Below are 12210 nucleotides of genomic sequence, written 5' to 3' on the forward strand. Positions count from 1 at the left end.
CCCAAACACCACACCAAGATACTTACAGAATCGAGAGCTAAACATCAAACATAGAAACTCTTCAGTCACATCAAAACCAACCCGGGTCTCCCGGTCTCTGCAGGTGAGTTAACACTAACACTTCCCAGGAAGCCTAAGCACTGCGTTATCCCTCAAAAGAGATGTCATTCTGCCTTACAGGACTAACACAAACACCTATGAACCTAAGATTAACCTCATGTTAAATGATCACATTAAGTGGTTTTGTACCTAAACTATGCCAGCAAATTTTAAGCAGCAGCAAAAGGCTTATTCTTAGTTTCCATCAACTGAACAGACTCCCATTATCTTAACAGAGATTAGAGTCCATCACCAACACAGTATAGGTCAACTGCTCTAACAACAGCTTTTGCTTTAAAGCACTATTGGTCAAATGCTTACGTTAGGGCTTAATATCACACTTTGGCACAATAAACTGAAGACAACCAATTTGACTGATAGGACAGAAGCTTGCAAGTTATCTTCTATTTTCCAAATGTCTTTAAGCCATTGTAAAAAGAAAGATATATTTGTGATAATTCATGTGTGGACAAGGAGTACCATTTGCTGTTCTTTTTATTACCTTTAATTAAAAGCTGTTCTTCTCTGCTGCAGTGAATCAAGTTGGAATTAACCCAGGCACGCTGTAGACTCTTTAAAGCTAGAGCATAGTAAAAGAGTTGGAACCAACATGTTCATATTACTTTTTTTTTTTTTTTTTTAATCAAAGCCATTATCTTGGAAACAGAGTAATGCATACATGCAAAGCAGCATCTAACCCTAGTAGGAGCAGTGGGTCCCAAGCTCTCCCACTGAATGCATTCATGTCTCCCCAGCAGAAGGTGATGACAGATTTATAGTCACCCCAACTGCGCTAACCCCAGACCCCTCTGGTGGGGACAGCCCGGTGCAGGGACACACGAGCTGGCTGGACCCCAGCCAAGGGAGCTGTGGGTGCTGTTGAGCTAGACAAGCCTAGCGTTGCCTCAAGCAGCAACAGTTGGAGGCTCATTCCCTCAGGACAAGAGGGACTAGGTGGCACCTGGATCTACAAGGTCCCAGTTGCTCCCCACAGACTTGCTGGCTCAGGTCTCCACACACAATCCTCTAGAAGTCACAACGTGTTCTTAGGGGGACCACTAAGAACAAGCGCCAGGAGATCATAAGCTTGTGTCCCTTCTGGATCTTGGTGTCTTCACTGGAAGTGGAGCTTTCCTTTAGGAAGGCAGTAACCTGCTCTCCCAAGCACAGAAAGACATGAAAATGAACCTTGAATTTGTAAAAGAACAAAAATCCCTTAGAGGCAAATCAGAGCCCACAGTTTATCACTTCTAGCAAAAACGCACTGTTAAGGGAGGAGGGGAAGGGGGTGCTTGGAAGCCTCTCTCCAACATCCTGCAACAGGCAGCTGTGTTGAAGGGCACCACCATGATGGTGGATGATCCTGGGTCAGCCACACTTAACACTGATGGCAACAAGAGAGACGAGCTCAATGTTATAAATGGTGGAGAGGACAGAAAAAGAAAACCCAGACAGATTGAAGTGACTTGTCCAAGGCCTCACAGAAAGCCTGTTATGTGAGCTTAGTCACAGAGCGGGACAATGACCATTGCACAACCTTGGCCAGAGCGCTCCTGGCCCCAAGACTGCCCTGCTATCCAGGCACAGAGTTATCCCTCTTGCCATATTACCCCCTTTCTGCACCACACAGAAAAGACACTGACTTCTATCTCCCCCTCCTCTCCTTCAGGCCATAAAATGCTGCTGGACAGGTCCAGAATCAAGTCAGAGACCACCTTCTGGAGGGACACACACTCCCAAGGAACCAACATCCTTCAGAGCAGGGTAGGACACACCAAAACCAACCTCCAGTGGGCTGAGATGCTTCCAGACATGAGGTTGCCTTAATCATAGATCTTAACTGAAGCAAAGAGTTTCCTGTACTGAAAAGTCACAGGGCATCAAAAAACCTGCAGATTCACTACTAAAGCTACTGGAGCATTGATCTGCCACCCCACACAGAGACTCAAGCGCCTCAGGACTTTCCAGCTGCAGAAATAACCCCACTGAACCCCTCCATATCTTCTGCTCACAGCAGCCCCCATTCTGCCTCTGCTCAGGGTGCGCTGAGAGGCAGCCAGGGCTGGTGGCCGAACCCAGAGGCACTAGTGCACATGTGAGCTTTACCACCATAACCATCAACATTCATTGGATCAAGACCAGGTGAAAGGCAGCCACCTGAAAGACTTGCCAGCTGAAGCAGAAGCAAGTGCAAAGCTCAAGAAGGCACTTTTATCCAGCCTCCTCTCAACAGGTCTCTTTGCCAGCTCTGACTTTTAGGGGAGGAGGGGAAGGTGACATCCATGATACCTGCCACTCTTCTTTAAGCCCCAGCTTACCAAACACCATTATGATAACAAGAGCCTCAAAAAAAGTTTAACTTGTACAGAGATGTTTAAAAAAAACCCACAACCTGAAGACAGATTCAGGTGAGTACCTAGAAACAAAGCTCCAGGCAAACAACTGCTCACGATAATTCAGGTCAGCCTTGTGATTTCTGTAGCCAGCACTCTCCCAGGCCCACCAGAGACTTCCCAACAAGGCCAATGCACCACACGCAATCTTATCTTAGGCGCAAAGGGACAATGCATTAGGTCATCTTCATAGATTACCACAATCTATTTCTTTAAACAGCATGACTTCTTCAGCATGGGCTTGCAGGGCTGCATATTTGAGAAATGTTTCCCCTCCTGGTTAGCTGGTAAGCATGCAAAACCAGACAAATGTTAAGACTGTGAGCATGGTGTTCCTATTTATGACATTTCTTTACTTCAGAGTTGCTTACATAAATAAAAAGCCTAATTATAATGTGGCTTTTCACAGAGTAGAAAAAAAGAGTCATAGTCTAAGGACAAGTGGCTGATCCCCCACTTCTCAATGCATCGTAAAGCCAAGGTAATCTCACCTAAAAACTTCTGTGCTCCTAAGCACAGTAAAAACGTTGGCTGCTGCTTTGGAAGGAAAAAAAGTTTCTGGATTAGTTAACACCCAGACACCACTCAAACCTCAAATACAGCTACTTTTCTACCCTGAGCCTCTCTGAAAGGCTGTGCTGACCTTAAGAATAAAAAGCCAGAAGACACCAGCAAGCAACGCTAAAGATTTTACTAGCAGAGCGTCTCACGTCCAGCAGGGTAAGGGCAGCACATAAGGCATTTGGCTAATTATAACTCAACTTCTGTGCACCAGGAACATTGCAGGGGATGTCCCCCCAGTTTAAATAGAACTGGAGCCAGATTTTTCTTTACAAGAATCAGAGATACTTGCCTAATGGTTTGCTTCTTGACTCTTAGTTTGGTTTCCACAGGTATGAGAAGCTGGAGAGCTAAAAAAGAAGTCCTTCCTGTTCCTCTCTTTCCAAGGCAGCGTCATTGCTCTTCCCACGAGGGCAGTTAGAGTGTGACAGGTACTGTGCAAGCCAGCACTCAGAAGCCTCAGATGCCATCATCCGGGAGGAAGTGCTACACTTTCCATTACTGTTGAATAGGCAAAGTTTAGAGGTACACTCCTCTGCAAAAGCATCCCTCAAAGTGCAGAAAGAACTGTGGTCTCCAACCACACCATTGGCCCAATTTATCTATATATGCAAGATGTATAGACACACACAACCAATTTTCAGGTGTTATGGCCAATAAGATTATCTGTTCCAGTGGAGAAAGATACTTTTTTAAGCTCCAGCAATCTGAGTCTGAAAACTGAAGGTGAAATCTCAGCCCTAATAGAGCCAGGAGAAGTTTTTTCCCCCAGTGACTGATGGGGCCAGATTTCCTCTGCAGCACAGAGAGAACATGCTTTAGTTTTAAACACACTGGACATTTCACATGCATTACTTAACACTTAAAAATACACATTTCCCTATTACAACCATGACCTAATAATTATTCAGTGGAGATCTCTGGTGGAAATAAGCGCCAGGCACGTGTTTTGTTGGTCAGCTGGATTTGCTGACCATTGCGTCAAGTTTTACTCTCAAATACGCTCGTGCAGTGTATTATATAAATCCGTTATGATTTAAAGTAACACCAATAAGGTTAAATAAATTAATTATAAGATTTGCAACAGATTCTGACCAGGTCAGGTATTCCAAAGGCAGTTGATCATAGTATTTTGCACAAACATGGGACAGCATAAAACAGGTACTTATTCCTTTTATAGGTGCCTTGGTCCCTCTGTAGTTGTTTCAACTTCTCCGGTATGTGACTTCGGTGTGGCAAGAGAACTGAAGCTATTCTTAGACTGTGGCAGAAAGCATGAAGTGGTTTGCTGGCAGGTCTTACACTCCCGGCTATAATGAGAGCAAGTCATTTCATTTATTTCCCTGTCAGATGAGCAATGAGAAGACTGAAAGCCAGAGCATAAATAAGCTCCTCAGACCAGGAACAAGAACAGAGAAGCACCCAGTTGTTATCACCACCAGCCGGTTCCTCCCCATCCCCCTTGCAGCAGTCTAGCCATCAGTTTACAGCATGCAGGAGGGGGGGGGTGGGAAGAAAAAAAAAATTATTCACCAGATTACATTTTGCACCTCTGCATTTAATTTGGTGTTTCCCTGCAGTCAAATGCAGAAGCCTTTGAAAATTAAACACAGGACTTCAGCAGGTTCACAAGGCTCCCACTGCTGTGGCTGGAAGGCAGAGGAGGAAGGGCAGGATGAAGACAATGCCACTAGACACCAGCCAGGGAGACAAAAGGCAGCTCCTCTTGGGTTAAAAGCTGTTGAAACGTGTTGGCACAGATGCTTCAATTTTTCATTTCATTTGTAGATTTAATTTAACTTGGAAAAGAGATGCTCAACTCCAAACCTAAGCATTTCATTCTGGGTGAAATGATACTTTTCATCTGAATGCAAATTAATTTTCCACTTCCTATTTTTAGGGCCCAGTAGCAAACTCAAGCACACAAAGCCCCAAGACTTCAGGCCGCTTTCGCTATGAGCCAAGGCGCTCAGGGAAGGTGGAGATGCCTCGCAGGAAAGAAAGGGGTACAAGCCCACCAAGGAGGGTCCGGGCTGCTGAGCCAGCCTGGGGCCCCACCACCACGCTCTCCCTTCCCAAATTCAGCAACAGCTTTGCCATTGGCCTCAAGCAGAAGGGATGCTGGGCTCACATTACTGGTTTGTCCTCCTCTCCTTCCCAATGCTAAGCAAAAAAAAAGAAAAAAATCCACAAGAAGGGAGGCCTTTAGGTTTCAGTAAGCACGCAATACCATGGTCTAGTAGGAAGGTGTGTGAGTGCAGGAGGAAAGCATGACTTCTATTTTGTATACAGACCAAGTAGCAGCTTCAGTCCTGACAGCTTAGGCTGCTAGAACCCCTGTAGAACATAAAAATAGGAGGTTTATGCCTGTCCCAAGCGTTGGGCATTCTGAACAAAAAAACAAGCAAACCTTTGCTTCTAAAGAGCTTAAATCAAAATTATGCAAATATTATAATTACGACAAAAAAATGTTCCATGTTAAAGGAAGCAGCAAAGAGAGGCATGGATAGGAAAGGAGGAACAGAGGTCTTAAAATCCGCCCCCATACCAGAACATACATTAAACCCCAATGCTCTCTTGTCACAGTGCTAGTTTATATATTGGTCTGCTACATTAAAAATAAATCAGGCCACCTCTTTTTAACTTGAGCCTAATAAGGTGCCCCATACATATATTTATCTATAGATCACAGCCTGGCCTTTGGAAACAGCAGAGAGTTTCTCTGCTGCATAAAAAGACTCGGGCACCCAAAACCTAAATACAGGCAGGGCCACATTGTTACCCCAGCGTGCTGCAAGCCAAAGCTGTAACTCAACCCTCGGCTTTGCCGATCGGATTCACCCCACAACACGACACCGTGCCACAAAAACGGCAACGGGTCTGCGGGCTGACAGGCAGCACCAAACATGGAGAAGGTGGCACCGGATCAGGGGGACATAAACTTGGACAGCCAGGCTAGCAACCAGTGTTTGCAAACACAACACCGGGGATCAGATGGGCCAGCAATAAATTAGGACCGGATTGCGGCGAGCAGGAGAAATCGCTCGAAATAACAAACTGAGGCAGAGAGGGGTCCCCAGCTACCCCCAGTTTCATTCTGGTGCCTGAACCCAGGGGCATGCACACACCAGCTCCTGGGCTGCTGAACCAGGACAGGAAAAAAAAAAAAAAAAAGCTATCTGACAAGTGAAACTAAATAACAAGCACTCCTCCAGCTCGGAAACTTAACCACAGCCTTCCTAAATGCTGCTTTATTGTATGCTCAACACCGTTTGACCCTAGTTCAAGCCCCAGTTCAAAGGGAGGGACAGGAGTTAAGGCGATGAGGGGGAAGCTCCTTGCTACACACTTCCCCAGGTGAGGTCTGCTCTGGTCCAGCCAGTCACTACATCCAAAAAGCAAAGGATTTGGGCTTCCTCTGTCTTCTAGCACACTTCCAGATCTGTTGACAGAACAGTTTGGGGAGGAGATTTCTGCTAAGCAGGTCTTTGAAGCAGATGCTAACATTTCTCAGTGGTTGATAACAAAAACCAGCCCAAGCAGTCCCACAAGCACCCGGTTAAATCCAGCGCAGCACCCAGGGGCACCTCCAAAGCACTTCCTCTCCCTTTTTTACAGATGAAGGGCACCATCACAACCTGAGAGATTCAATAAAAGCATACTGGGAACCTGTAGCAAGTGTCAAAGTAAACCCAGCATGACCATACACTTGCTGGGAGCAAGAAGAAAGTTCAGTGCTATTTTAAGCTTCCACGAGATACACACACAGAGGAGTATCTCACAGGACCCTTAGCTCCTATAAAGCCCTGAAACTAAACAGAGGAAAGGGGATAAACTATCAGCCCGATACATTCTCCTGCCACATTGTACAAGTTAGAAGTAGTAAGCTGTACGGAAAAATTAAGTGAATATATACAGTACGAGCTAAGCAACAAATCCTTCCATAGTTTCTCAGCGCCACAGCCAGTCTCTGCCAACCATGCCTCCGAATGGCATAAACACCCAGAGGAAAGGAGATTCGATCTAGAGGGCAGCATTGTTATCAGTAGGAGCTACAGAATCACGTGAAGAAAGTGAAGTGTCCTTGGATGCTGCCTTAACTGGTGGGGCTCATTTCTCCTAAAGCATTAAGGGATAGCCCAAACACCACATTAACACAGAAGCCCTTACAGGAAAGCTATATACATATACAAGCATGCATACATGTAAACACAACACTTTCAGATCTTTTTTTTTAGACAAATTATTCCTTTTGTCCGTTATTCTCGCCCCATGTCACCAAAACAAGGCTTGACTGCTCCTCAAGTTTTGCTAACTGGTCCATGACGCAATGCCTCAGACCAAGTGGCCTCACTCATCGTTCCTCGTCCCTTCTTCTACTGTCCCACTGGTCATCTCCAGCACCTATGAGTTCAGTTTTATATGGACTAAAATAAGGCTGTTAAGTAAAGGTCAGTCTGATGAGCTAAAAGAGAAGTATACCCTCCTGGACCTCTGCCCCTTGGGCTATAAATACTCAGAGCAAGCACTGGGGGAAATTCTTTGTCTGCACAGACAGACACCAGGAAGCACGCTTCCTCCTCCTTCCAGTTCCCACCCTCTCCGCTACTCAAGGAGAACAGAGAAAAGCAAGCATCTCCCCGCTATGTTCATGGAAGACGTTTGCTTTGCCATCGGTGACTCAAGGCACACAGGCCCGCCCAGAAATAAACAAACGCTTTGAAAGTTCAACCATCAGCAAGGCTGACGGCAGAATACACGCACTGCAAAGAAAACCAGGAGGTTACACACGGTCAAAGAGGAGGATTACCTTTTAGGACTAGGGGTTCCTTGCCTTCTCGCTTGAGTGACTCCAGCACTATGTGGAGTGGCTGGGAAGGCATTACTCTGCTTGGCTCATTGGTATTCTCATCATAAACTATGATTTCTTTGGAAAAGATCCTCTTGAAGGAGTCCTTGCCTTCCCGGCAGGAGATCAAGTCCAAGACGGTGATCTTGCCCTGCTGGAGCCTTCTCCGGCTGATCTTGTCAGAACAGTTAATGTGGACAGCCCCTTGAATGTGGCTCTTATTATACTCCATGAACGGCCTGCAGTCAATGATGACAGGCCCTTGGTTCTGTTGGTGGCTCTTGCTGCATTTGGTCATCTTCTTCGCCAGATCGCTGGGGTAAATGATTTTGATGCTAGCGAGTTGCTTGGTGGTGCCTGAGACCGGGCTCCCCACTCCGCCCAGCGGGCTCAAGCTGCCGGCATTCTCATTGCTGTTGACCATTTGGTTGGCAGGGCAGGCGGTGGAGGCTCCGGCGTTGGTGCTGCTGGTGCTCGCTTGAGCTTGGGCCTGAGTGTCCTTGTCGTACGTTGCCACAGTGCAGCAACTGGCACTGCTGCATCCACAACTCAGGGAGCGTGCAGAGCCGTTAGATGAGGGCATATACGTGAGATTAGCAGTCTTTAGGGACACGACAGCTGCGCCGAGCAGACTGGAGTGGCTCTCGCTGGCAGAAGAGGCAGATTCAAGATAGCTAGAGTCTAAACAAAGGTTGAGATCCTGAGGTCTCACTGGCCTCGAAAGTGCCACTACTACCCTGTCGTCTAAAGGAGATGGAGGCATGAGGAGGCTGAGCACTAGCAAGTTAAGAAGAACTCAAGATCACCCTGCAAAAGAAAAAAGGAAGGGGAAACGGGAAGAAGAAAAAGGTGATGAAAACAGGTCATGAAATCACATAACCCCACAGATACAGCTACTTACTTTGCCAACATCCATTATCCATGGGTAACAACCTAACAACCCCTTCTGACAGTTATCAGCTCACGGTAGTTGCTGAAAAAAAAAAAAAATCTCTTCCAATCCTACAGCAAATACTTCAGCTATCTGCATGCGTGCACATGGCATGCAGAATCCATGCAACTAGCCTGGACTGTGCAGCTACACCCAGGAGGAAGCATTTGTCTACATGCAGATGGTGCTGAGCTATTCTGAAACCCCTGGCTGCAAGGTACGCAACTGATAGTGACGGAGAGGCATGATGTCTTGTTCCCATCGCTTACTGCAAGGGAAGCAACTACTGGGCTGACTCTACTACTAGGAAGAATGCACAGGAACTGAATGTGTCAGTGGTGATATGCAACTTTTCCAGCAAGCTAGAATAAAATTAGCTTGTGAATAAATTCTGCGAGACTCTTACAAACTTGAGCACATGAAGCTAAACACAAGACAGGAAAATTGGGTTCTGGAGATCATTACAAGAAATAAGTACAGAGCTTTGCACTTCCATCCCCACCCCCCCTTCAGAGAGGTTAATCCAGCCCCCGTTAAGTCCCCAGCTCCGGGCCCGGGAAGGCTGCTGCTCTCCAGCAGCCCCAGAGGCAGAAGTTCCCTCCTCCCCAGCACGTTTCACAACTTCTAGAAAGAGTGGTCCCCTCTGCCCCAGCCAAGGTCACAGCCTGCCCAACCTTCGGCTTGCCGTTTGCTGAGAGACGGCACACGGGATTAGAAAACCGCGCTCTCCGCTCGGGAGGAAAGGAAAACAAGAGCAAAAGAACCTAAGAAAGCCCAGAGAGTGCCTCCTCTTCCCCAGCAACTTTGGGAGCAGCTGCAGCTCTCGCTGAAAAACGCATCCTATCAGCAACTTCACAAACTCCACCAAACCCCCAAAACCGAGCAAGCGCTGGCGGCACCGGTTCACCTCTCCGTCCCGCACCGGGCCCACTGACAAGGAGCACGGAGATGCCCCATCCCGAATAGCGAGACTGCCTACCGGGGCGGCTCGCGAGACGCTTCCCCACCCCCCCCACCCCCAAAAAAAAAAACCCAAACCAACCCAAACGCAACAGCCACCGGAGCAAACCCGCGGGCACCTCCGGAGCGAGGGAAGGTGCCGCGACCCACCCGCCCGGTGACGGCGGAGGTCCCGGGGCCGGGCGGAGCGGCGGCGGCTCAGCCGGGAGGTTTTCCAGCCTACTCTTGTATTCCCGAACCTCCCCTCGCCCTTCGCGCTGCTTGGAAAAAAAGGATAAACAAGCCCCGAGCGTCTTCGCCTGACGCGATTTTAGAAGATTAAATAAACGAGGGAGATAACGCAGCTCCTCTAGCTAGGGACGGGGAAACAAGAAAAAAAAAAAGCAGAAGAGAAGTGGGAAACTGAAGTTTTACCCCCGAGCGCAGGGAACCGGGGCCGCCGCCGCCACCCGCGCGGAGGGCCGGGCCGGTGACTCCCTGCCGCGGCAGCTGTGCCCGGGCTCCCCCGGCCCCCCGCGGAGGGATGCGACGGGACGGCACGGCACGATACGATGCACGGCACGATGCACGGCACCGCGCTCACACGCACTCACTCACGCACTCACCGGCGCGGCGCGCTCCGGCCCGGTACGTCGCGGCCCCGCGCGGCCGCCGCTGCGTCTCGCGCCCGCTGCCGCGCCCGCTGCCCCGCACGCCGCCCTCCCCGCGTCCCGCGCGCCGCCCGCACCATCCTCGTTACTTTCTCTTTTGCTACCGCGTAAATGTACGGCTCGGCGGGGGCGGGGCGTGAAGCGACGGGCGGCTTCGCCGTCCAATAGCGACGCGGCGGCGGGCGGCGGGGCGGGGACGGAGGCGTGACCGGCCCGCGGGGCGCCGGGGCGGTGATGTCATCGGCAGCCAATCGGGAGGGCGCGGCGCCGGCCCCGCGCCCCGGGGCAGCAGCTGCTCCCCGTTGACAGGCGGAGGCGGCCGGGCCGCGCGCCCCCCGCGGCAGCGCCCCCCGCAGGACGGGCTGGGCGCAGGCGGCCCCGGGGCGCGGGTAGAGGGGCGCGAAGCACCCGGGTAATACAGCGGCCTCGGCGGTGCTGCCCGCCCCCCCGAGCGGAACGTCAGAGCATCCCAGTTAAACAACGAAACACCCCAAATCAGTGTCCTCAGCGGGAAGAGCCACAAACACCCCTGTAACCCCCGGCCTGCCACCTCCTGGGCCACGCCACCGAGTCGGGGAGCTGCACCTCAGGGGGGGGATGTGTCACCTCTGCCATCACCACCGCTCCCCAAACTGCCTTTCGAAGCAAGCGAGCTGACAGAGAGCGACTGCGGGCGCCCATAGCCCAGACGCGCCGTTTCCATAGGCAGAGCTATTTACGCAACCCACGGGAAAGGGCCAGCGAGGCGACCGACCGTCTTCAAAGCGTGGCAGGGAGAGCAAAGGTACTGCGTGTCCTCCCCAGAGCCCGTAACCAGCAGTTGGATGATGTACAAGTGGTGTCAAATCAAGGAGGCTTCTTTTTAGATGCCTTTCCAAACATTCCTCTCCTAACAAAAATAAGCCCACACAAGATACTTTGAGTAGAAAAACAATAACTTCCCTGCACGGCAGCTATAAATCACGGGGAGAGCAGGAGATGTCCCCCCCCACACACAGCTAGGCTTGTAGGTCTCTGCCTGCCTGCCCTCCATGTTAAAGATGGACCCAGTTGCTCCGTGTGATGCAAATTCAGCTCAAATCCAGCTTCTGGCATACTGCCAGGCCACCCTTGTCCAGCAAAGATCACGTGCGTTCGGATTAGACTGGATTCTCCCAGTGTAAAAAGGAAAGCAATACAGGCGTGAGGAGAAGATTTTAGGGACCACTTACAAGGACGAGTATAAATCCCTTTCGTCCCTTCTGTCAGACCTTGCCACGGGTGAAATAACGAGCTCTCACCCTCGCTACTGGCGCGCTACGAGGCAAAAGATGAAAATTGATTTTTGAGCCGTATGGATTTACTCATCAAACACTAGAAGGGTACCTGGCAGCAGCACGAGATTTTTGCACCCCTTCCTTCCCCACTGTGCAATCCATTTCAGCATTTCCTGGTTCAGCAACCACATCTCATCACAGATCGATCCACCACGTATCAATCCGCCATGTCAGAGACAGTGGCATCGCCAGAACGATGCATCCCACCATGTCCTCCCTGACAGAGGTAGTGCTGGAGAGTTTCACCTACAATCGGGAACGCAAACCCTTTGAGCTAGAGGAAGGGTGAAGTTAGAGCGGATAAGATGTTGTTGATATGATTACATTGAACCTAAATTAGCCCCCAAAGATTTTTGGTGTGTACGTGGAGAATTCATTTTTCAGCTGGGATTTTCAAACTGTGACTACCAATCCAACCAGTACTATTACCAAAAATCGTGTAAAATGCAGT

At 49.6% G+C, this 12210-nt stretch overlaps 1 protein-coding gene across 3 annotated transcripts in view; it reads right to left on the minus strand.

Moving 5' to 3' along the window:
- The window catches only part of DUSP10 (dual specificity phosphatase 10), a 76492-nt gene that overhangs the window by 16779 nt on the left and 47503 nt on the right, over window positions 1-12210 (minus strand). The window contains exons 1-3 of one of the 3 annotated variants that reach the window (XM_054821926.1): window positions 10399-10508; window positions 8804-8875; window positions 7864-8709 (exon numbers count right to left, since the gene is read on the minus strand). In XM_054821926.1, coding sequence (XP_054677901.1) covers window positions 7864-8665 — 802 coding nt within the window. In that variant the 5' untranslated portion in view covers window positions 8666-8709; window positions 8804-8875; window positions 10399-10508. Of the gene's footprint in view, window positions 1-7863; window positions 8710-8803; window positions 8876-10398; window positions 10537-12210 lie in introns of those variants that run through there. The other 2 variants (XM_054821924.1, XM_054821925.1) reach the window with 2 other exon arrangements.

The sequence above is a fragment of the Grus americana genome, chromosome 3 (genome assembly GCF_028858705.1).
Source record: "Grus americana isolate bGruAme1 chromosome 3, bGruAme1.mat, whole genome shotgun sequence".
NCBI classification, from domain to species: Eukaryota; Metazoa; Chordata; class Aves; order Gruiformes; family Gruidae; genus Grus; species Grus americana.